We start from the raw sequence: 21,606 nt of genomic DNA on the forward strand, positions 1-21,606 counted from the left end.
TATATATGTATATAATGCATACCTGTGTGCGCCCTTTTGCAAAATCGTTGCACAGACATATCGTTGAGCCGCTTGCACACGTTCACGAAACCATTTGCGTTTCTGCCGTTGTTCATATATTGCTTCACGCGGAAAAACATAAACTTCGAAAAATTTTGAAAACATAGTTCCGCCACGCAAAGAGCTATCTGTTCCTGCATACATATTTTACGTGCGCCCCTTTATTAGGCACGTCGGCAATAACTTGTTTCACGTGCGGTGTTGTCACTGCGATATTGACCTCACGTCGGCAGCATTGCGAATATGCAAATGGACATGTGAAGGTATACATGCATTCGTATGGCCAAGCATGCGTGTCTGTTCTCACTCTACCTACACATGCAGGAATATTCGTATTGGCTAGTGATTTCCTCGAGGGAAAATGCACGCCCCAGACAAGAGCACTCCAAACTTTTTACGCGCTCGGAAGGAGGTTATCACAGTCTTTGCTGATAGGAACATTTATATTTATACACTTACATATGCTTAATTTTTCTGTACGTTTTTATGTGCGTGGGCTGTCCATGTTATGTACATGCAGACGCTTCGCGTGTTATGGAGTGGTACCTTGAAGTTGCATATACTTTGAAAATTTGCTCAAATTGCAGAAATTTAAAAATATGCACAAAATTTAAGAATTTCCATTTTTACACATACCACGCTCATTTCATAAGAAGAAATGATTACGTAAAAATTAAGAAGAAAAAAAAAGATACAACAAGTATAGACATAAAACAGTTTGATTTAGCAGCAAATTCTTTTGTAGTGGACTTTTTTTTTTTTTTTTTTTTTTTTTTTTCCAAGGGGATTTTAAGAATTAAAAATGTTTTGGGGTTTTACGCTTTTGTTGCATTTCCATTCGTTTATTAGAAGCTAGGGTTTTGTACTTTAACTTATTTAATTTTTTATTTGTTCTATGCAACATTCGTCTATGTAGTACAAATCTAGCAAATTTTTTTTGTTCCTATTTTCCGCAAAATTTCGTAACATTTGTGAACAATTATGTTTTTTTTTGTATGTACCATTAAATGTACGATTAATCCTCATAAAAGGGATACCCTTGTTTACCGTAGGCATGGGGGAACCCTCATTTGATTTAACAACTGAAGAGAAAAATTTTTTATATCCCATATTTTGTTTAAAAGGAGGGAAATGTAATAAGCAACACAACACACAGTAAAATTAAGTAGATTGGAGCAGGACGACGTAGGTGTACATATCTCACAGGATTGAAGAACAGTCAGGAAATAAAAATACTGCCCAGTTGAGGACAGCTCTACAAAGACCCCTTGATTTGGTTTAAAGGCACATGGGAGCAATTCACGGAGGCAGACTCTTCAGGAAACTATAGTTCCGTCGAGACATCACACCTCCAATTGTAGTTATATGTACGTTTTGCCTTCTAATAAGAAGGTCGAGCGAAATAAAGGAACCTACAAAAACACATGTTACATTTTTTTCAGTATATCTGCAAATTGTATGTATACTGAAGATTGGTTCTGAAACGGGGGCAAACATAAAAGCGCCATGAAGTGCTGCTAATACACAGGTGTATACTTTCTTAACCTTGCCATTTTAATGTGTGTGTTCCCTTTCTTGGGCTACTAAAACTCACGCTTTCGAGTATAGCCAAGTAAAGAACCCTTATGGAAATTGATCTGGTGCTTATGCACGCAGGGGTAGATGCAAACGAGGGCCATCCTCTACCTTCAGCGTTATAATGTATATATTTGCAAAAAGGGGTGAAAAAAAAAAAAAATAATATTCTTACTGGAGGAGTAACTGTCGAACGAACAGTTGAACGAAGGTAGCTATCTGTTAGAGGGCGGAAAAAGACAATTAAAGGAAAAACAAACCAAGGCGAGAAATGCAGAACTTGAGACGAAAGCCCAAGAAAGAGGGAGAAAACATCATTCTAAAGTTAGAACACAATACATTAATGGAAAAAGTGGAGTATCAGGTAGTACCGAAATATTTTTTACTAAACGATGACAAGAATAAGGATGTCTACTGCTTGCTGAAGAAAACGAATTATAAGAAGAGCGAAAAGGAGCTGATGAATGGGGAACAAGAGAAAAAATTACTCAAAAAGGGACAAGGAGAGAACGAAAATTATGATGGGATACTCAGTTTGGTTTCAAGTCATAACAAGACTGGCGTGTGCAAATTGGGATCCCCCGATTCCTTCCTCAGTTGTCATTATATATGTGAAGAAAGAAATGCTGCTCATGGGGGGACCATCAAAGAGGCAGACGCCAAAAGCGTGCAAAGTAGGGAAAACAACAAAAATGTTATTAACGAGTTAGGCGAACAGAAATATAAGTTGGCGAATCGAAACCCTATTCATCTTACTCCGAATGGTAAAAGCGTGGGGACAACAAAAAATGACAACACACGTTTTAGGAAGGACTATTTTGTACGTCTATTGAGAAATTCTTCCAAAAAGATTCTATGTTCAGCTGAAAAAGTAAAAAATTTTAAAAACTTATTTTTGAAAATAAAAAGGAAGGATGAGAATTTTTTTTGCGATTCAAAGGAGGGAGCAGACAACCTGGGACAAAGTGTAACAGGCGAATGTCCTCCAGCTCAGGGGTGTGTGATATCCCCAAGGGGGGAGGGCGAAGCGGAGGAAAGTGCGAAGGAATATAGAAGAGACGAAAACAAAATTGTTACGATTTCTTGTACAGCCAAGCTAAACGGAAAAGGAAGAAGAACAGGCAGAAGGAACGGCAAAGCCTTTAGTGAGCACTCCCCCAAAAATAACAGAATGAAAAAGGAAGAAAACCACCTCAAGTGTAATTATGATATGTTGACAAATGATAAAAAGGAACACAAATACATTTTAGATAATTCCCTAAATGATAACACGAAAAAAACTTATGCTGTAAAGTATGAGGATGAAAGTAAAAGCGTAAATTATTTGGAGAAAATTTTAAAGGACAAAAAAAACAGAATGAATAATCTCCTTCTTTTAAACATCGAAAGAGATAGGCCATTCAAGCCAAAGCAAATAACAAAACTTAGCAGGCTCAAAAGAACTAGTGGTACAATCTCGTATGGAGACAAATTTCACAAACAGGTCTTGCATCAAAGTGACCATGGCGCTACATTTGAATATTGCGCATCAGACATGAATATAAAACATTGTGCTATCGGAGGGAAAGAGAAGAGACTCTCGTTAGAGGATAAAAAGGATGTTGCATCCCATCGTAGAAATGAAGAACACATGGGAGATTTTATGAGGGAAAACAATGCCAACTTTATTTTTTGTAAAAATTCGATGAAGGAAGATAAAATGGACAAAATGAAGATGAAGGGGGTGCACATCTGCAGTAGCAATAAGAAAATAACTGCACCGTTTGTGCGTAGAACGACGAAGAAGGGGAAGGAGGAAAATGCTAAGACGGTGGAAAGTGGGCACAAGGGTCGGAAGGACCACACTGATAGGGATGAATATCGTGTGAGGCAAATTATGCAATACAATGAAAAGTGCAAAGTGGACGTGAAACAAAGCAGAACGCGCAACCACGTTAAGGATCACCCTGCACATGAGACTCAGTTGTGGAAGACATGGGCTCTCTGTGTACAACAGAACAAAAATGATGATCCCCCAGAGGTTCTTGCGAAGGTTAATATATCCAATGAGGAACATCAAGGTAAAGTTAGACGTACCATCAAAGTTGTTGCAGAATTGGAGAAATGTGACCCAATCGCAGTTCCACAGACGAATTGTGGTTATGAGACTGACCAAGTTTGTAAAAACGTTAGTGAAAAAATGGGGAAGCAAGGGGAGGATACTTTTCATCCCTGGTGCGAACAAAAGGGGAAGACAAACAGGGGGGGAGAGCCACCCGGTGAGGGTATACACGTGAAGAATATAAACACCATGCCGGCATCCTCCCAACACACATCAATAATCGAGGACACAATTAACAGACCGAATAACAAAAAGGAAGAAAAATGTAGCAAAAAGAAACTCTTCTTTTTTGAAAAAAATAAAATGAGGATAAAAAATTTTATTAATAAAAATGAGATATTTAATTTGTCCACACAAGAAGAGAGTACAAAAATGAAAAGCGAAAAGATAAACACGCGAGTGAGCAGTGCATCGAACAAATTTCCCCCACACAGGTTTGCATCACCGAATGACTCTATAAGCAAATTTGGGGGCTTAGCAATGGTTAGTGGTTTAAATCACGCTTATAATAGTAGCATGGTCAATAAAAAAATACCCGCGAAAAAGATAAAAGTGGAAGAAGAAGTCCTTTCTGCGTATCCAGTAGAAGTGGACGACACGAAAAAGAAACGTGAGGATCACACACCTATGGATGAAAAAAGAATAACGCTTATGGAGGATGTAAGCACAGACACGGATGTTTTAATGCGGGTTTTGAATGCACGTGAAGGTGATCCCCGTGCAAATGGAAGCACTGATGAAGACAGCCAAATTTGCGAACAGTGTAGCAACACGGACCGTTCGCATAATTACACGAATGCGGTCAATGAGGATGAAAAGTGTAACCAGGACATGGCATACGATAAACAGAAATTACTGATGAAGGATTTAATAACCAGCGTATCCAAGGAAAGGAATTATGACAGTCCTTATGAGCAGAAAAATGAAGACACCAAAATGGAACGAAAAATAAATGGGTTAAAAAGGAAGAAAAGAAATTTTCGATCGTATTTTATGAAGCTTAGATCCTTCCTCTTTTTCCATCATAGAAAGAGGACCAGCACATTGGTCTCCCGCACCACAGAAAATGGATCCAATAAAGTCATTAGAAAAAAGAAGTTTCATTTAAAAAGGAAAAAAAAAATAAAAAAATTGAAAAGTCTACGGTTGCTAAACATATATAGCTCGAAGAAAATGATGGACAAAAGCAGCAATGAAAAGGAAGCAAATAGCCATTGCGAAAATTACCAAACGCAGGAATTTTTGTTAGGAGAACAGAGGGAACAAGAAAGGGTAAGTTGCTGAAGTGGGGAAATTGTCTATTTTTTACGCCATCGCTCGTCCCTTTGGTTATGAGCGAAGCTCTGTTACAAATGCGCTGCAGAGTGATGAAGTATCTTAAATTTGCGTATCGCGATTTTTGAATTTCATCCATTGAGTCGTTTGTTTTATTCACCTGGTTGTTAGTCGACAGTTACACTGCGCGGAATGGCATCATATAACGTTATATCATATCTCTTTTTTTATATTTTTCTCAAGGGGAGGAAGACCATCGTGCTGGACCTAGACGAGACTCTTGTTCATAGCACGTTACGGGATGAGAGGTACAATTCTTTCAGGATTCCCGTAAGTGCCCAAAAGGGTTATAAAAAGGGGTGTGTGTGTGTGGTGGGGTCATTTTTCTGTTCGCGAGTGGCTACATATATAACATGAATATGTGGTATACATATTTACATGTGTGCCATTTTGCCCGTCTGCGCGCTCGCTTATTTCTTTATGTGCACTTCCTTCCAGATCGAAATGGGTGACGCACGCTGCGTAATTTATGTGAATAAGAGACCAGGTAAGATTAAAAAAAAAAAAAAGAAGAAGAACTATAATTAAGAAATGTAGCCGCAGAACGAGTCTTCACGTAAGACCCGCAGTAAAGACATAGTAAGAATTTCTTATGTACCTTTTATTTTCCCTTTTTTGTGAAAAGGCGTGGAGCATTTTTTTAAGGAAATATCGAAATATTACGAAGTGGTCATTTTCACAGCTAGCTTACCCAAGGTAAAAACAAAGAAAACAAAAGAAAGAGAGAGCAAAGGAGCCAATAGACAAAAGAGCAAGCGGAGAAGACTTGCTCATTTTACATTGCTTAGAACGCAACAACTTTTTTCCCCTCTTAAAAATTTATGTTCCCCCCGTTTTTCCAACTCAGTATGCAAACGCTGTTATCGACCAGTTGGACAAGGACAACATCTGTGCTTACCGACTGTTTAGGGAATCCTGTACCTTTTGGTATGCACATTTGATTTCATAACGGAACATTTTATATGTTGTAAGCTCGACGAGCACAGCGGCAGAAAAATAAAAATCAATTTTCCTTTGCAAACACTTTTTAGGAATAATAACTATGTGAAGGATTTAAGAATATTGGGACGGGACTTAAACAAAGTCGTTATCATTGATGTATGAACAAAAATGGGTTAAGTGAAGGAATGTGTGCGAATATCCATTTTGGAATAGGCAACATAAAATGCGCTTCTTCACTACCACCTCCTCCTCCTGTCACATCCCCCTTTCAGAATTCGACCTTCGTCCATAAATTTTGCGAAGACAACTGCATCTTAATCAAAAGCTGGTACGATGCATTCGTGTGTCCATTTTGCGCATTCACATGGTAACTACATATTTTTAATATATTTGCAAAACGCACCCTGGTGACTTCCTTTCCCCTTAGGTTTGACGACCCAACTGATAAGGAGCTTTACAAATTAATCCCCTTTTTAAAAAAATTGTCAAAGAAGGTAAGAAAGAAAGAAAAAGAATGAAAAGGGGGACACGCCCCTTTGGTTACATAATGTGTGTTGTACATCCAGATATATACACAACATAAGTTTGGACAAAAGTGTATATGCAAATTTGTTTATACTGTTGTGACTACATTTCGGATTAGGCACCTATACGTCGGGGCTTCATCCATCAATTTTACACATTAAGCGAAATGTTATGTTTTTGGTGGGCGGCTCCCTCCCTAACCTCTTCGCTTAGAACTTTTTTCTTCTTTTATTCCTCTTTTTTATATATTTTTTTCTTTGTTAATTCTCTCCTTTCAGAAATCAGTTATACGTGAACTGAGAAAGTATAACAAGAAAAAGAAGAAAAAAAGAAAATTTTAAAACATTCCTACAATGAAGTTATGACCCCTTTGTACCGCCCAAGTTACACAACATTTGACAATAAGATATGCGGTTTTTCCATTTTTTTGTTGTTTTATTATTCTTTTTTGCCATTTTTGCACAATTCAGTTTTTACCACTTTAATATATTTTCGAACCTGTTTAAAGCGCAAAGGCTATATTGTAACATTTTGACGTTTTTATGTGTTGTTCTTATTTCCGTTTATAAATTTTTAATTTCCGACATGATCCGTACGTACATATTATTCATGTGCAAACGTTTTGGCCTATAGCTGTACGCCATGTTAGCAGAAAATTTTCCTTCTCTAACGTGCGTACACAATTTTGGTAGGGCCGGGACGAACATGTGGACATGTACATCACAAACCCATATAATCCACATACGCATACAGCGTTTGCTAATCGTATTTCCACTTAGTGGTGTAGAAAAATTGTTGAGCTCTAAAACATTCCTACATGTGGAAGAGCTTATATAAAATAGGCCCACATTAAGTTAAAGTGGAAGGATTTTCCCCACTGCACGAATACTAGGCTGGACATCTTTTAAAAAACCGTGTAAATTTGCCACCCATTATTATTATATGTATCTTCCCTAGCCCCCTTCTCTTATTCTTTCACACTCGTAGAGGGTTATGACAAAAATGCGTATGTTTTCTTTAAAAAAAAAAAAAAAAAAAAACTCATATATGCATATGAAAGTATTCTTTTTGAGTAAATGGCTAGCTACCATTTGTTACTGTTTTTTGGAAATTAATAACCCACCCAGCCCTTCATCTTTTCACATTTGCGTAAAACTAGCCAATTGGCCTTTTTAACCTAGACGGGATTAGCTAGCTGCAGGATGTCGAAAATATAGTGGCAATTTTTTTTTACTTTTCAAATTTTGAGCGGCGGCCATGATAGCGAAAAAAAAACAAAAACATATATATATACATATATACTTATATGGATAAAAAAAAAAAAAAAAATTTGCATAAATTGAATAAAAAGCATAAAATCGATAAGTGCACTTTTTTAAAACAATTTCAAAAAAAAAATAATTTTACATTTTTATTCATTCTGAGGAAGATCAGCAGGAATATGAATAATTTTTACTGCTTTTTCTTTTCTCATCTTGGCGCGCACTTCGCATACATTTGTAAACATTTTTCTCATAAGCATATTTTTTTGTTTTATGCCATGTTTGATGCCGCACAGTTTAGAGGTTTTTCAACGTTAATGCTCTGATTGGTACTTACATTTTGTGTGGCCAAAAAATGTAGGGCCACACTTTTATTCGTTCGTAAATGGCGACAGTTAAGAAAAGTTCCTTCGCAGGCAAGGGGGATAATATATAGTAGTAACTGTAATGTATTTCCCCATACAGGAAAAATAGCAAATGTACATTCCTTTTATATGTACGAATTTAGGTATGCATTTATCTGTACGTAAATATTCGACGCAAGAAACATGCCCAACTATGCCAATATCTTATGCGCAGCGCAGCTATTGCTTTCGTAGCCCTACCCCCTTTTCACGCAAGCCAACCAACTGGAAGGCCCCCCTTTTCGAAATCAATTTAGTAAACCACTGAAAGAAAATTTTTTTACGAATGATGAATTGTAAAAATACGATGTGCTCACGAGTCCTGAGTAGAATCGTTGAACTCAAATATTGCTCAGTTGAGCGTGAGTTCAAGATGAAGTAAACTTGGAAAACTGACGAAAAAAATTTTCACAAAATGGTTTATAAATTGTACTCAAAAAGGGCAGAGGGGTAATGGCCTTGCACCCACGGCTCGAACTTTTGTGTAATTGTTCTTGAGATCATTTGGTGGCCACACGTTGTGCAAGGTGTGTATACTTGAATATATATTTGAATGTATATTCGTACGTACCTGCTCCTCCTGCGAGGCACACCCAGCACGAATTAGAATTGCATATTTATGAAACTACACCACCTCTTAAGCCAAATTAATAACATGTGATGTTCAAATGTCCATAAGGATGAGGTGTGTCGGAGAAGACTAAAATAAACGGAAAAGGATGCGCATTATTATTTTTCGTATTATTATGAGTAACCCATGTTGGCAAAAAAAAAAAAAAAAAAAAAAGAACAGGAAAAATGCAAAATGAGAAAAAAACAAAAACAAATAAGTGGAGGGGTACGAAAAAGAAAAAAAAAAAAAATGGAACGCAATCGTGCACATGTGCATGTACATACACGGTTATGTTCTCCTCCGTAGGATTTTAAAAACACTTCGTACTTTTGCACGTCAATCCAAATGTGTTATGCCTATTTTTCCTTTTTCAAAACGTCTATATAATGGCAATGTCCTGTTAGAGGCGTGAAGGGGGGGTGGGAGATATATGAAAAAGGGTACATGGTGGGAAAATGGTGCATACTTCAACTACTAATGAATAAGCACGTGTGCATGTCAGGGGCAGTACCTATTTTGTAGAGCTGCAAAATTTTGATGCATATTTTTTTTATGTCTTCATATGCAACGTCAAATAGTTCGAACCAGTTGGTACTCTGAAGAGAAAAAGTGGTGTGGAGGATGTAACATCTGGATTGCCAGCTGCGTGAGATTAGGCAAACGCATGTATGTGCAAGCACCTTCATGAAAAACACCCCCTCATGTGTGGTTAACGTCGCAACGTACCCGAATTAGCGGAATGTTCAATTTGTGTGCGGCCAGGAAAATACTAGCGACTGCGATACAGCGTGGTTGGTATTCGCAGCACAGGGTTGTGCGCATGCTGCAGGGATGTAAAAGGGAAATAATGATGTACGAAAAAGGTAGAGTCATGTTAAATGAAGTAATGTAGGGAGCAACAAATCTGTGCGATGTACACGCCTATATGCTAGCAAGGTAATGCTATGCATAGAACAAGGCAGGTGTCACAATATAAAAATGGAGAGGGGTAAGAAGGGATGAACAAATACAGTGTGTTATGTTTGTCTTCTTCAAAAAGAGAAGGCATAACGGAAAAAACCCTTTAACCTGTCATTTAAGAAGCCCCACGAATATTGGGCCAGTTTTTTGGTCAAGTGCTCATCAAATTTATTTAAATTGTTAAAAAGGGAATGTACGTAGGGAAGGAGGAATAAGTGGGGATGTTGATTTATTTTGTGAACCAAGAATCCCATCTCTTTTAAAATCAAAAGTTCGTATGTGAAAATTTCGACTTTCATGTCTTTGTATTCCTATGAACGGGGATAACGCGTAGATAGGCATTTGAATAGCTAAGCAGTTGTTCAGTTATGTATTTCCACAGCTAAGCATCTTCCTTGTGCACACACACATATCCAATGCGCATGGCCTTACCGCCGATTCTGTGTCTATCCTGAAATGCTCCACCTTGACGTTTTTGACGTTGAAATAGTAATGTCTGCTTTTTAACTCCTCATATTTGTACAGGAAATAAAAGGCGCTGATTATTTTGTACACACGGCAAAAGTCTTCTTCCAACTTGCAGGCTAAGTATAGCGATGAGGGCGCGATGATCTGCAACGGAAAGAAGGTTTGTCCGCATGGACAGGTGTGGGGCATAACCGATATTGCTACTTGTGTGTAGAAACAAACGAGTTGCTTGTTCCTATGGCACATGTATATAATGTAAGTGGGGACCCACTTGGGGGAAAAACTTAACCTTCACGTCAAAATCGGTAAAGGATTTTTTAAAGTAAAAGCGGTGGAACAAAACTTGGGCAGTGGCCAATGTCACAGCTTTCCGCTTTAAAATGATACCAGCCTCTTGTATCAACTGACAGCCGTATATTCTCAATTTCGTTTCGTCATCCTTTGCGACATTTTTTTCTTCGCTTGGGGTTTTTATATGTTCCCTATTGATTAAAATAATGTCATTTATCATGGTTTGCAGGGGGAAGTTTGCACAACAAAAAAGGAGAAAAAATGGGGAAACTAAAAAAAAAAAAAAGCCAAAAAAAGCAAGAAGCAAAGTTAATGCTATAAATCGAACGAATGTGTGAAAATTCTCATATCTGCATGATGTTAACAACTATCACGGGGAAATCCTTTCCCCATCAATGAGGTACACAAAAAAAAAAAAATACACTTGGTAGAAAAGAAAAATTGTTAAAGGGTGGTATTTAAAACACAGTCAAAGGGGATCAGTGTGGGACAGCCCCATAAATACGACAGGTTTGTTCCCAAGAGTATAGTTTTTAAATTTTTGTGCCTCGGGCAAAATGTATAATAGAGTAGCGCCAAGCGTGTAGCGCACACGGTGGGTATATTACACATGTTGCGAATAGCCAAGAAGCCTTACACATCGACACGGCACTTATTCGTCCATTTTTTTTTTTTTTTTTTTTTTTGTTGTATGATTATTTACTCCGTATAAACCTTCACAATTAGATCTTTATGAGTTCCTTCATGTGCTTCAACTTTTCTGTAAGTTTTTTCTTCGCATTTTGCAACTCCTTCAGCTTCATAATATTATAAATAACGATTTTAAAGTTGTTACTGTGCGATACGTCTATGTATTTCTCCGAGTTGAATAAATCTTTTTGGAGAAATTTATTCTGTAAAAATTTCAAATCGGCGTATGGTAGCTTTCCCTTCTTTAATATTTCTTCATAATTGATATGGTAGAATTGTTCATATATAATTTCATCGATTAATTTGATTAAAATTTGCAACATGACTACTTCGGATAGAGGTGATAAGTGATGTTCCCATTTCATCAAGTCTGTTACCTTTACCTTGGCGAGGTGGTTTAAGTCGTCATATATGATAACTCGGATTGAGGCAAGTAGGATCGGGTCTACAATAAATTCTGTGCCTATGTAGAGATAATTTTTCTTATGCGAATGTTGGAGTTTTTCTTCGATGTAAAATTTGTTAATGCGATCTTTCAGGGTAAAGATGTTGTACTCGTTGAAATATTTATTTTTTCTTACGTAATCGTTTAGTATTTCCTTTTTTTTTCTTATAATTTTTGCGCTCTCCATATTGTTTATATCAAATCGTTCATACATATTCTCATTGTTCTGGATAACATTAAGCTGTTTAAATAAATTCACCTTAACCTGTGGTAGACTTTCTAACATGGTTAGGGGTAACATATCAAACCCTAATATTTGTATAATTATTTCTCTTACAATTTTCACATCAAAATGGAAGTACACTTTTGTGCTTTGCTTATCAACAAATCCGTATTCTAAGAGTAGAAGGTCATTGCTCAGGTTGCCGTAACTTATGGTGATTTCATCTCCTTTGTCTATATCCTTCGAGCTGATTAATTGGACATTATCTAAATTACAAATTGGTAGTTCCTCTTCCTGATTATCAGCTTCTTTTGACATATACTCCATGTTGGTCTCGTTAGAAATGTCCTTCATTTTGTTCTCTCCATTGGGGCCATCCCCAGAATGGGAATCCATCTTGAAATCTCCCACCATATGAAACTTATCTTCTGGTCTTTTTTTCATTTCCTTTTTGATAACACAGTTGGTGGCGAAATTGCTATGGTTACAGATGTCTATGATTGGTATTAGACACATGTATTTGTTTTCTTCCTCCCTTTCGGCTTTCTCATACTGGTTAAAATCATGCTTTGCGCATTCCTCTACGGTGAGCTGATGGATTGCTTTCTCCACATTTTCCATTTTGACGTTGCTGCTTAGGACGTTATCCTTCAGTTGATATTCGTCGCTGTGGTTTGGGTTATTTTGGCTGTGTTTTATTTTATCCCCCCCCTCTGTTGTATTATCCCCATTTAGAGTTACGTTGCCCTTCACTTTTATGACATGTGAGGAGACGTACGAATATATTCGCATCAGGAAGTTGTAATTGACGAAATGGTCGAACGATTCGAATAGAGATTCTTTGTACACAATGGAATGGATAGCCTCGTCCAGGGATTCAGTTACTTTGCTGGGCGTTGGTACCCCGTTTGGGTTTGTGCCTTGTCCATTTGAGTTGCCCTCCTCCACGAGCAAAGCGAAGTGATACAACCTGTTAATATCTGCCGTACGGTCAAGAGAAGTGTCGTGGCGAGATTCTCGTTTCTCATCCCAAGGGGGGTTGTCAGCACAGGTTAGGAATTTCTCAATGGATTGGTAATACTTATTATTAGTGAATAAAATTCTGTGTATAGAATTTTTGTCAATGAATAAAAAGTTGGAGTCGCCATGTTCGTCCTCTTTAATTAAATTTAATATGTCGTGAAGCATGTGCCTCCTAAAATAAATTATATTTTTCATATTCATGTTATTGAAAAGATGAAAAGAGGAGTCTGAGAAGAGTAGAGGCAAATGGGACAGCTGTTTCTTATTAACAATATAGTTGATGTAATGTTCGTAATTTTTATAGAAGAAAAAATTGGTCTTCTCTTTAAGTGTGTCATTTGTTTTTTGGGTAAGAGTGCACTTTGTTTGGTCTATGTGTGTGTGGTGTGGATGGCGTAGTTTCTCTTCTGTGTTAGCGTTACAAGGGAGGCTATCCTTTGGTGCGTCATTTGGGTCATCATTGTTTTGGCCCTCCGTGTGCATCGCATCTTTGCCAGTTATCCCATTTTGCTTCTCCCCGTTGAAGAAATAATTCCCCAGGAGAACAAAAAAAGTGTTGTTAAAATTATATGCATGAAGCAGAATAGTTATATATTTAGAAACGAAGTGAAGATATGTTATTATCAATGTTAATTTCACGTCCCAGAATTTTAAAAAGATATGTGGTGACTTCAGGAAAGATAAAAAGTGGACGTGCCTTTTATAAATGTCATACAGTAAGATGGTAAGGGGTGTTAGTTTTTTTATCTCATCTTCCATGTTGTTTTTAAAAATGTATTTTATATAGTTTACGTTATAAGTGCTGGAAAAAAGGTCCACGTATTTCCGAATTTGCTTAACGATGTAGTCAAAGTGAATTATATACGAGCTGGGTATGCTGCATATGACCCCTTCCTTCTTAATTTTATTTTTCGCCGTCAAACAGAGGATTTTGTTTTCATGATTGAGGTCATTTTCGTTACCACTACTTTGGCTGTCATGAATGGTGTCCCTTTTGATGCTCTCACTGGATGGATCTTTATTCGGTGGAACATTCGTACCGATGTGCGGAAGCTGTCCCAAATTGTTACCAACCTGTATGTTGTTATCTGCGAGAAAATCGCCAATTCTATTTTTCTCATAGGTATATTCATCCCTGTTTTGTTCATCAAATTCTACATTTTGTAAATTTACTGAGTTGTTCATAAAATGGCTAGCCAAATGGGAGATGGTAAAAATGGGCTCCTGGAGGCTGTCCTTATATTCATATTTCTTATGTAACACGGATTCTATCAATTCGTTTAGGCAATTTAAGGAGCCATTTTCTTTACCTATGTTATCCTCCTGGGATAATGTCAACTGGGTGTCTTTCTTTTTGAACAAATGAAAGGCATTTTTGCGTGTGTGCACCAACGTGTGTAAAGCAAAGTGATTGTCTCTACCTCTTGTCGACCAACCATTTTGTGTAAAAGAGGGGAACATAATTTTTTTTCTCTTAGTATGTATTTTTGCGCCATTACTTATCAGTGTGCTTATTAGTAGGAGTGCCCATTTTAGCCATAATGAGAATGTGCTATTCATGTTACTGCTCTGGATGAGGGTACCAATGGATTTTGCATTGGCGGTACAAGTACAGGTGACCGTATGAGTGCATTCCCTTTTGGTAGTAATGAATGTGTGTGTCCCTATAGAATCATTTTAGTGGAGAACAAATTAGGCATATAATTTATCCGCGGTAAGGATGCCCCTTGCGTTTCCCTCCCTGTTGAAACATCTTTCTTTTTTGAATACACAAAATGGGGGTTTGCGCGGGGACATTACATGTTTGCAATATTATATACGTGGCTTGGGTATTACACATAATGGGGTGATTTCTTTTTATAAAAGAGGATGTTACATTTGGGGAGGCATAAAAGCAGGGGTACTCCACGTCACTCTTTAATTATTCATTCTAAAGAGCGGCTGCGTGGGACGCAAAGTAGATGTGATCCTGTGCCCAGCTTTCAAATTAGTACATTTTTACGTTGAAAATTTTAAACTTTTCGTGCAGCGGGAAAAATTCTTAAACCGCCACGGAATTGTAACTTTCCATACACGACAAAGTCACCAGTGGAATTTAAAAAAAATAAAAGAGACGAGTCCCATAAAAGTATGCACGTGTGGTACAATTTGTATCCACCTGAATGCTTCAATTTTGTGTCATTTTGGATTTACTGCTGCGTGTGTTGTGTGTGTGTTCTTATTTTTTTTTTTTTTTTTGGTTTCTTGTTTTTCTCTTTATGTGAGCAGCTTTGTTGGATATACTTTTTGAAAGCAGAGGTAGAGGGCGAAAAATGAGAGAGGCGGGATATTTTATCCCATGAGACTTCTTTGAATGTGCCATTCATTACATTTCCTTACAATTTTGGGATGGCACGTGTATATTTATAATGACTTACGCATTAACTTGTCGCACTTAAACCTGTGTTATGTTTCATTGGGGTCATTTTGCCACGGGGACCTAGGGAGTTTAGCGGTTTTAATTTTTCTCGTTGTCCTTTTGTAGAACAAAAAAAAAAAAAAAGGAAAAGATTGTGTTATCGCGCTACTGCGATGTCGTGCAGTTCTATCATCACACATTAGCACATACGGGACACAATCATCCTCACGAGGACATTGATTGCAGTATGGGGACACAAAAATAACACCGTTCCTTCCCTTTTTTCTTTTTTTCCTTTAATACACTGGTCAATACGTAACATGGGTAACACATAGGACGTTACATGAATGGCCTGATCGTGTAGGACGAAAAAATGCATCACACCCATTATTTTCGTTTTATTTTAAAATATCCTCATTGTACTATTTCGAAAAACGCCGTTTTCGCTCCAGGTATTATTTATTTCCTGGGCGCATATCAACTTTACATGCAACCAGGGGTGTTCTACACATGGGGATATGATGGGGCTATGTTTAATATACAAAAAGTGGGTAAGTACACGTGAGTAAGCGCGATGTGGATGGGAAGCTAAAAAAGAACAAACTGATGACCAGTTTGGTGAGGGAAAACATACTCACCGAGCGGACACGCAAACAAAAACGAATATATATGTATGTATCAGTTTATGCAATGTTGCGAAAAAAGGCCCTCCCCCCATCATATTGCACAAAAATAGGTTGCCAATCGGAGGCAATACATGCGTATAGAACGGAAGATCGCGAGTCGAGACATATGCTCAGAATGTATCCATTAAGGGCACAGCCATTTGGTGCCTATGTGTGAAAAGGACCACGGATTGAGGTAGGCAACACTTTCCACTGCACATAAAAATTGTGTTTTCTTCCTTTTTCGCTCCAAGCATGCATGGAAGAAGGAAAAATAAATAAAAAAAAAAACACGAAAATTGTGGAATTGCATAAATGCAAATTTTGGGCAAAAAATTAATAACAAAATTGGCGAAAATAAATTCATTTATTGCAATGGTTTTTTTTTTTTTTTTTAATTGTTATGTTTTCACGTAGTCAAATATTTTTCCCCTTCTTTTTAATTCCTTACTTGATTCACTTTTTGCTTTGTGTTATTTCAGAATTTACCCCCTTTTGTTTTATAAACTTTCACATGTGGTAAGACTCGAAAGAGTTGACACATTGTTATTTTTTGCATACCAGCGTGCGACGTGCACAAACAGTTCGCTCACTTTTCGATTTGCCTTCTACAAGCGTAGATATTGTGGAGTAACCCGCGGACAACTGACCAGCAGAAAAAACAAAACAAAGTCACATAAATATATATTTATTTTTGTTTTGCGACGTGCGTGCGTTCTACACCCTTCTCGCGCTCTCTCTCTCTCACTTCTGTTTGCACAAAAATGGTGATGAACAACATAACCAAGTCCGATGCACACGAGAGAAAGGATGAGGTGGCGATGGATAAAGGTGGAATGTTCGATAATTTTTTCGAATGCATGAGTGAGCAAATGAGAAGAATTGACAGATACCAAGAGGACATGAGCAGAATGATGAACTCACTGAGGTCTCATTATTTTAATGATGAGTTTTCGAGATATTTCCCCACGAGGAGATCCCTCTTAGATTATGATTTCGGGAATTCCAGAAGCAGCGATATGCTTTTTTCCAAACCCCAACGTTTTTTAATGGGAGGACTCAAAAATGTGCCACCCATGGACGTCATTGATAAAGAGAGAGAAATTGAGATAAAAATGGATGTTCCTGGGTTGAACAAAGATAATGTACAAATTAATTTATATAACAGAAATTTGGAAGTTAGTGGAGACTTTAAAAAAACAGAAGAGACGAGGGATGATGAACAGAGGTATTATCTCAAGGAGAGATCACAGACGTCATTTTATAGGTCGTTTCAGCTCCCTGAAAATGTGTGTGAGGACGATATTAAGGCCACCTTTAAGGATGGGGTTTTAAAAATTGACATTCCGAAGAAGGATGTGGTTCCCGAGAAAAAAAAGAAAATCGAAATTCAATGAATGCTGTCCTACTTGGGGACGATGACAATGGCAATTTTGATTCCGCTTGATTTTGTATTTATGTGTTAATTGTGCTATGTGGTATACATTATTTTATTCTTTTTTATGTTTATTTTATTTATTATTATTATTTTTTTTTACTCTGTATTAAACTGTTATGCCTTTTAATAACAAGTGTAACGTTATTGATTACACGTTTTTTTTTCCTAAACAAGATTTATAAGCGTTAAGCAGTAGATGTGTAATTATTATTTCTCCATTTTGTACAAACCCTTGGGGGTTTCATGAAATATATGCGTGGCATGTGTCCCCATGCGTAAATTGGTAAGGCGATTTTTGTGCCCATGTAGACTTCTACATACGTCGAACATATGGATTATGTTAAGGTGTGTTGAACTGGACGTGAAAACATGGGAGTAGTTCCAACAGTTCGATAGCTTCAAATGGAGGAGAGGTGGGGAAATAACCCCTGAAGCATCCAGAAGGAAAAAAAAAAAAAAATAATAATAAAAAATAACAAATTGGAATAATATATCACACTTTGAGGGTGCGGCAGGGAATTGCTTATTTTTTCGAAAGTGCCACGTGGCTGTAAAATGAAGCACACAGAGGACTATAAACATACACAATGGAAATTTGCACGACGGAGAGCTTCTATTTTGGGGGATCAAATGTGAAGCTGCAAAAATAAGTGAAAATACACACAAAAAAAAACAAAGGTTATCTCTCGGTTTTCGAAATGTTAGACACACTATTCTGTAGAATAGTAAAAGCGGCCATTTTTTCCTTTTGGAAAATTTTTACTTTTGTTTTAATGTTAAGAATTCGCTTTCGTGCGAAGGAAGATAAAGCTATTTTCTTTGCAATAAGGCTTTTTTTCCTTCCCTTTTATTTTATTTTTTTTTTTCTCTAGAGTAAGTACCCAGCAATTTGTCATAATTTTATAAAATGGCAGGAGCACAAGGAATGAGGGAGAAGCAAAAGCAAATAGCGGTTGTGCATTTGTACCCAAGGTTATATGTTACATGTTTATAATTAAAAAGCGTCATGTGGTCGATATAAAAAATATAAATTAGAAATACGATTTTCAGAATTGGTTAAGCGCAGAACGCAAAGAGAAATTCGAAAAAAAAATACATTTTATGGAAATCGACATAGAGTTGGCAGAAACAGATCAACTTCATTTTTCGACAAGTACGAACAAAAAAAAAAAAAAAAATAGCGGCAAAATTACCTATTTTGCTGCAACGAATTGTGTCATTACGCCTATGGAATGCATTGTCATTGAATAGTAGGAATGACAAAACAGGTAGGAAGCTTTTAAGAAAAGAAGAAAAAAAAGAAAATATAGAATTCACACGCCTACCTTCTGAAACTGTTTTTGTGATCCACGAAGTAGGCACTTCTCTGATGTTGAAAAATTGCACAGTGAAAAAAACAGACGTAAGCATACACTCATATGAAACATGAGCATATATAATCGTGACCGAATATATGCATATGTTAACACCTGTGTGTATATTTTACGCTGTACCACGCTTAGTTGACACCTGTTTTGTGTTCACTCATCTATCAAACAAGAATAACAATCCTAATTAGATAAGCAGGGTTTTAAAACGGTTACTGGTTAAACGTGCAGTACGTGTGCAAAATTTTAACATCCATGCAAAAGTAGCAGTACTAGTTTGAATTTCTCATGCTTTCGATAGAGTTCAAGGGGGTGGGATAAATACCAGTCTGTAAGTATAAATCCTTTGCAGCTGTACTAGGGGGGAAACACTGCCGTTATGTGATGAGCCCGTAGTGTGTGAATTCGGTCTACGCGTTTCTTTTGTTGGCTAAACTGTAAGGCAGCAAAAGTACCACTTAGCAATTTGCATATCGGCCAAGTTGATAAGTTGCCGAGTTTGTGAACAGACGCTGCCCAGAATGGACCCAGAAAACGAAGTCGTAAAATTGCTGCTCCGCGTGGGGCAGAAAATCAACAAGGGCGCGGAGCAGCTGAAGCCATTTATCAAAATCATTGTGGAAGACAATTGGCTTGATTCTGTGGAGAGTTTGAAGAATCTAGGGGAAGATGAATGGAATAAGCTAAAAATACCCATACGGTTGCTCGACGAAATTAAGAAAGAGTTGGGAATTCACAAGGAAGATGATAAAAATACAGAATATTGTAATAAAGAGCTGACAAACCACATAGGCAAAGTTGGATCGAGTGAAAAGAGGGCCCCGAGAGAGTTAAAACATCAAAATGGTGACGACACGTCCAACTTGAACAGTTTAAATAAGGAACACAGTTTAAGCAATTTGCATAAAAAGCTGAAGAAAGGTGTGATGGACGAATGTGCGAATAGCTACCAAGCATTTCGCGAAGATTGTGAATTGAACAACCAAAGCCCCAGGATAATTAGCACATTAGATGGTACCAATGTGGATGATAAAAACGTGGGTAAAAGGAAAGGTGGAACAGACAAAAGTGTGAAGGTGGCAGAAAATGGGGGAGGAACAAAATGTTCATTTATAAAATATGATAAGGAAAAACTAGAGAACATGATTGAAAATAACATTACACAGATTGACAAAGAGGACATTTTTTACTTGTCCTACGATGAGGAAAATTATACCTGCCGTAGCTATTCGGAGGAGAAAATCAGTACAATTAAAAGCATTAATGAAACGGAGAAGCTGAAAAAAATTGACATGGATGATTTAAAAAATATCATTCCAATTTTGTGCAAAATTGTAAAAAATATTTTAAATAATCCAAATGCTTTAAATACAAGAATTTTGAAGTCTAACAATGATATAATGAAAAAAAAAATATTGATACATCAAGAGGCCAGAAATTTTTTACTCTCCATAGGCTTTGTCGAAGTGCACGTATTTTACGTGATGGAGAGAGTAGACACTTTGTTGTTACTCTGCATTTATGAGAGTTTGCAACATATCGCCAAGGATTCCATAAAAATTGATAGTCCTCCTAAGGCTGCGTTTGACCCCTTTAAATCGAACATTGTCTGTGTGGATACCCTAAAGAAGGGCAAAATAAAAAGCGATGAAGAAATAGACAAGCTGCTGCGCCAGAAGAAGGAGCAAATGGAGAAACTGATGAACCAGGCTGTCGACTTGAATCCAAAAATATATCGCTTTCAGCCAAATGCACCTAAAGGTGGAAGGAATAGTTCGTCAGATTCGGAAAAGGAAGAGCCATCAGAAGACTTAGCATTCCTTATCCCCAATATTAGAAACTTGTACAAAGAACAGACCTTCAAGTCGAAGACCAAACTGCAGTTGGAGAAAATGTCCACAAGAAAGGTTTATTCAAAGGCGGTCTTGAAAATATTGTTCCCTGATTCTTATGTCCTTGAAATGTCCTTTTCGGCTGGGACCCCAATACATGAGGTGAATGAAAATATAAAAAAGGTAAGTCAAGCAAGGGAGTTCTCACGCGTTGGGGAGAGATCAACTTGGGAGAACACTTTTTTTAATCCACTTATTAGGGAGGACACACAAAAAAAATTACATTATTGTGTCTGTCCCCCATTTGTTCGTTAGTTTGCCCTCATTCCTAGTCTATTTTTCGATTTCACTTTTCACGAAGCTACGCGTTTGTATGACTTTCCCCATTTGGTGCAATATTTCCACTTGTCACTTTTCCCTATGTCCTTCTGTTAGTTCCTGAAACCTGCGGTAGCGCCCAAGAAATGGTTCATCTATGAAACTCCGGGGATATGTAAATTTGATCCTCAGAAAAGGCTGTCCGATTGCAACCTGATTCCATCTGCCCTGGTGAGATTTAAAGTAGATCCTGCTCAGCATGATGAAGCTCACAATTCGTTCCTATCTGATGATGCCATTGCCAAGTATTTTGTCAAATCGTGAAAACGGAGTATCGAATGAGGGTCCCAACAGGGAGCATAAAAAATGCCCACGTGACGAATGGTAAATTGGGAAGAACCTTGTTTTCTTTTTTTTTTTTTACTTCCCCCAAATTTTACTATTTTATGTTCTCCTTTATCGCATTTCTGTTACATGGCATTTTGGCCTTACCCATATTAATCACTTCTTATTCTTCTTTTTTTAAAGCATAAGAACACTTATTTTTTTGTATTTTTCCAATGAGTAAATTAACCCCTTTTCTTCCCCTTTTTGAAGTTCCCGCTGCTACACCCTAAATAAGTAGTAGGGCTTTTACACATCAGTGTTAATGTGTCATTTGTGCTTATCGC

General features: G+C 37.3%; 5 protein-coding genes across 5 annotated transcripts; 3 read left to right on the forward strand and 2 right to left on the reverse strand.

Annotated features, from left to right (window-relative positions):
* Window positions 1-1,906: 1,906 nt before the first annotated feature.
* Window positions 1,907-6,879, forward strand: AK88_00274 (uncharacterized protein; the record flags this gene model as incomplete). Its single annotated transcript, XM_012477925.1, has 9 exons — window positions 1,907-5,008; window positions 5,255-5,341; window positions 5,510-5,558; window positions 5,697-5,767; window positions 5,919-5,998; window positions 6,103-6,169; window positions 6,286-6,341; window positions 6,441-6,507; window positions 6,817-6,879. 9 exons carry the CDS (start codon window positions 1,907-1,909, stop codon window positions 6,877-6,879), a joined length of 3,642 nt encoding a protein of 1,213 aa, XP_012333348.1.
* A 2,294-nt stretch (window positions 6,880-9,173) lies between these two features.
* AK88_00275 (uncharacterized protein) lies at window positions 9,174-10,756 on the reverse strand (the record flags this gene model as incomplete). The annotated part of the gene is made up of 6 exons (XM_012477926.1): window positions 9,174-9,214; window positions 9,329-9,413; window positions 9,544-9,640; window positions 9,886-10,088; window positions 10,210-10,389; window positions 10,535-10,756. 6 exons carry the CDS (start codon window positions 10,754-10,756, stop codon window positions 9,174-9,176), a joined length of 828 nt encoding a protein of 275 aa, XP_012333349.1.
* Window positions 10,757-11,258: 502 nt separating this feature from the next.
* AK88_00276 (uncharacterized protein) lies at window positions 11,259-14,477 on the reverse strand (the record flags this gene model as incomplete). Its single annotated transcript, XM_012477927.1, has 1 exon — window positions 11,259-14,477. One exon carries the CDS (start codon window positions 14,475-14,477, stop codon window positions 11,259-11,261), a length of 3,219 nt encoding a protein of 1,072 aa, XP_012333350.1.
* A 2,267-nt stretch (window positions 14,478-16,744) lies between these two features.
* On the forward strand, window positions 16,745-17,377 carry AK88_00277 (uncharacterized protein; the record flags this gene model as incomplete). Its single annotated transcript, XM_012477928.1, has 1 exon — window positions 16,745-17,377. One exon carries the CDS (start codon window positions 16,745-16,747, stop codon window positions 17,375-17,377), a length of 633 nt encoding a protein of 210 aa, XP_012333351.1.
* Window positions 17,378-19,306: 1,929 nt separating this feature from the next.
* On the forward strand, window positions 19,307-21,259 carry AK88_00278 (uncharacterized protein; the record flags this gene model as incomplete). The annotated part of the gene is made up of 2 exons (XM_012477929.1): window positions 19,307-20,800; window positions 21,053-21,259. 2 exons carry the CDS (start codon window positions 19,307-19,309, stop codon window positions 21,257-21,259), a joined length of 1,701 nt encoding a protein of 566 aa, XP_012333352.1.
* Window positions 21,260-21,606: the final 347 nt, after the last annotated feature.

This window comes from Plasmodium fragile (genome assembly GCF_000956335.1).
Source record: "Plasmodium fragile strain nilgiri unplaced genomic scaffold supercont1.2, whole genome shotgun sequence".
Taxonomy (NCBI): Eukaryota; Apicomplexa; class Aconoidasida; order Haemosporida; family Plasmodiidae; genus Plasmodium; species Plasmodium fragile.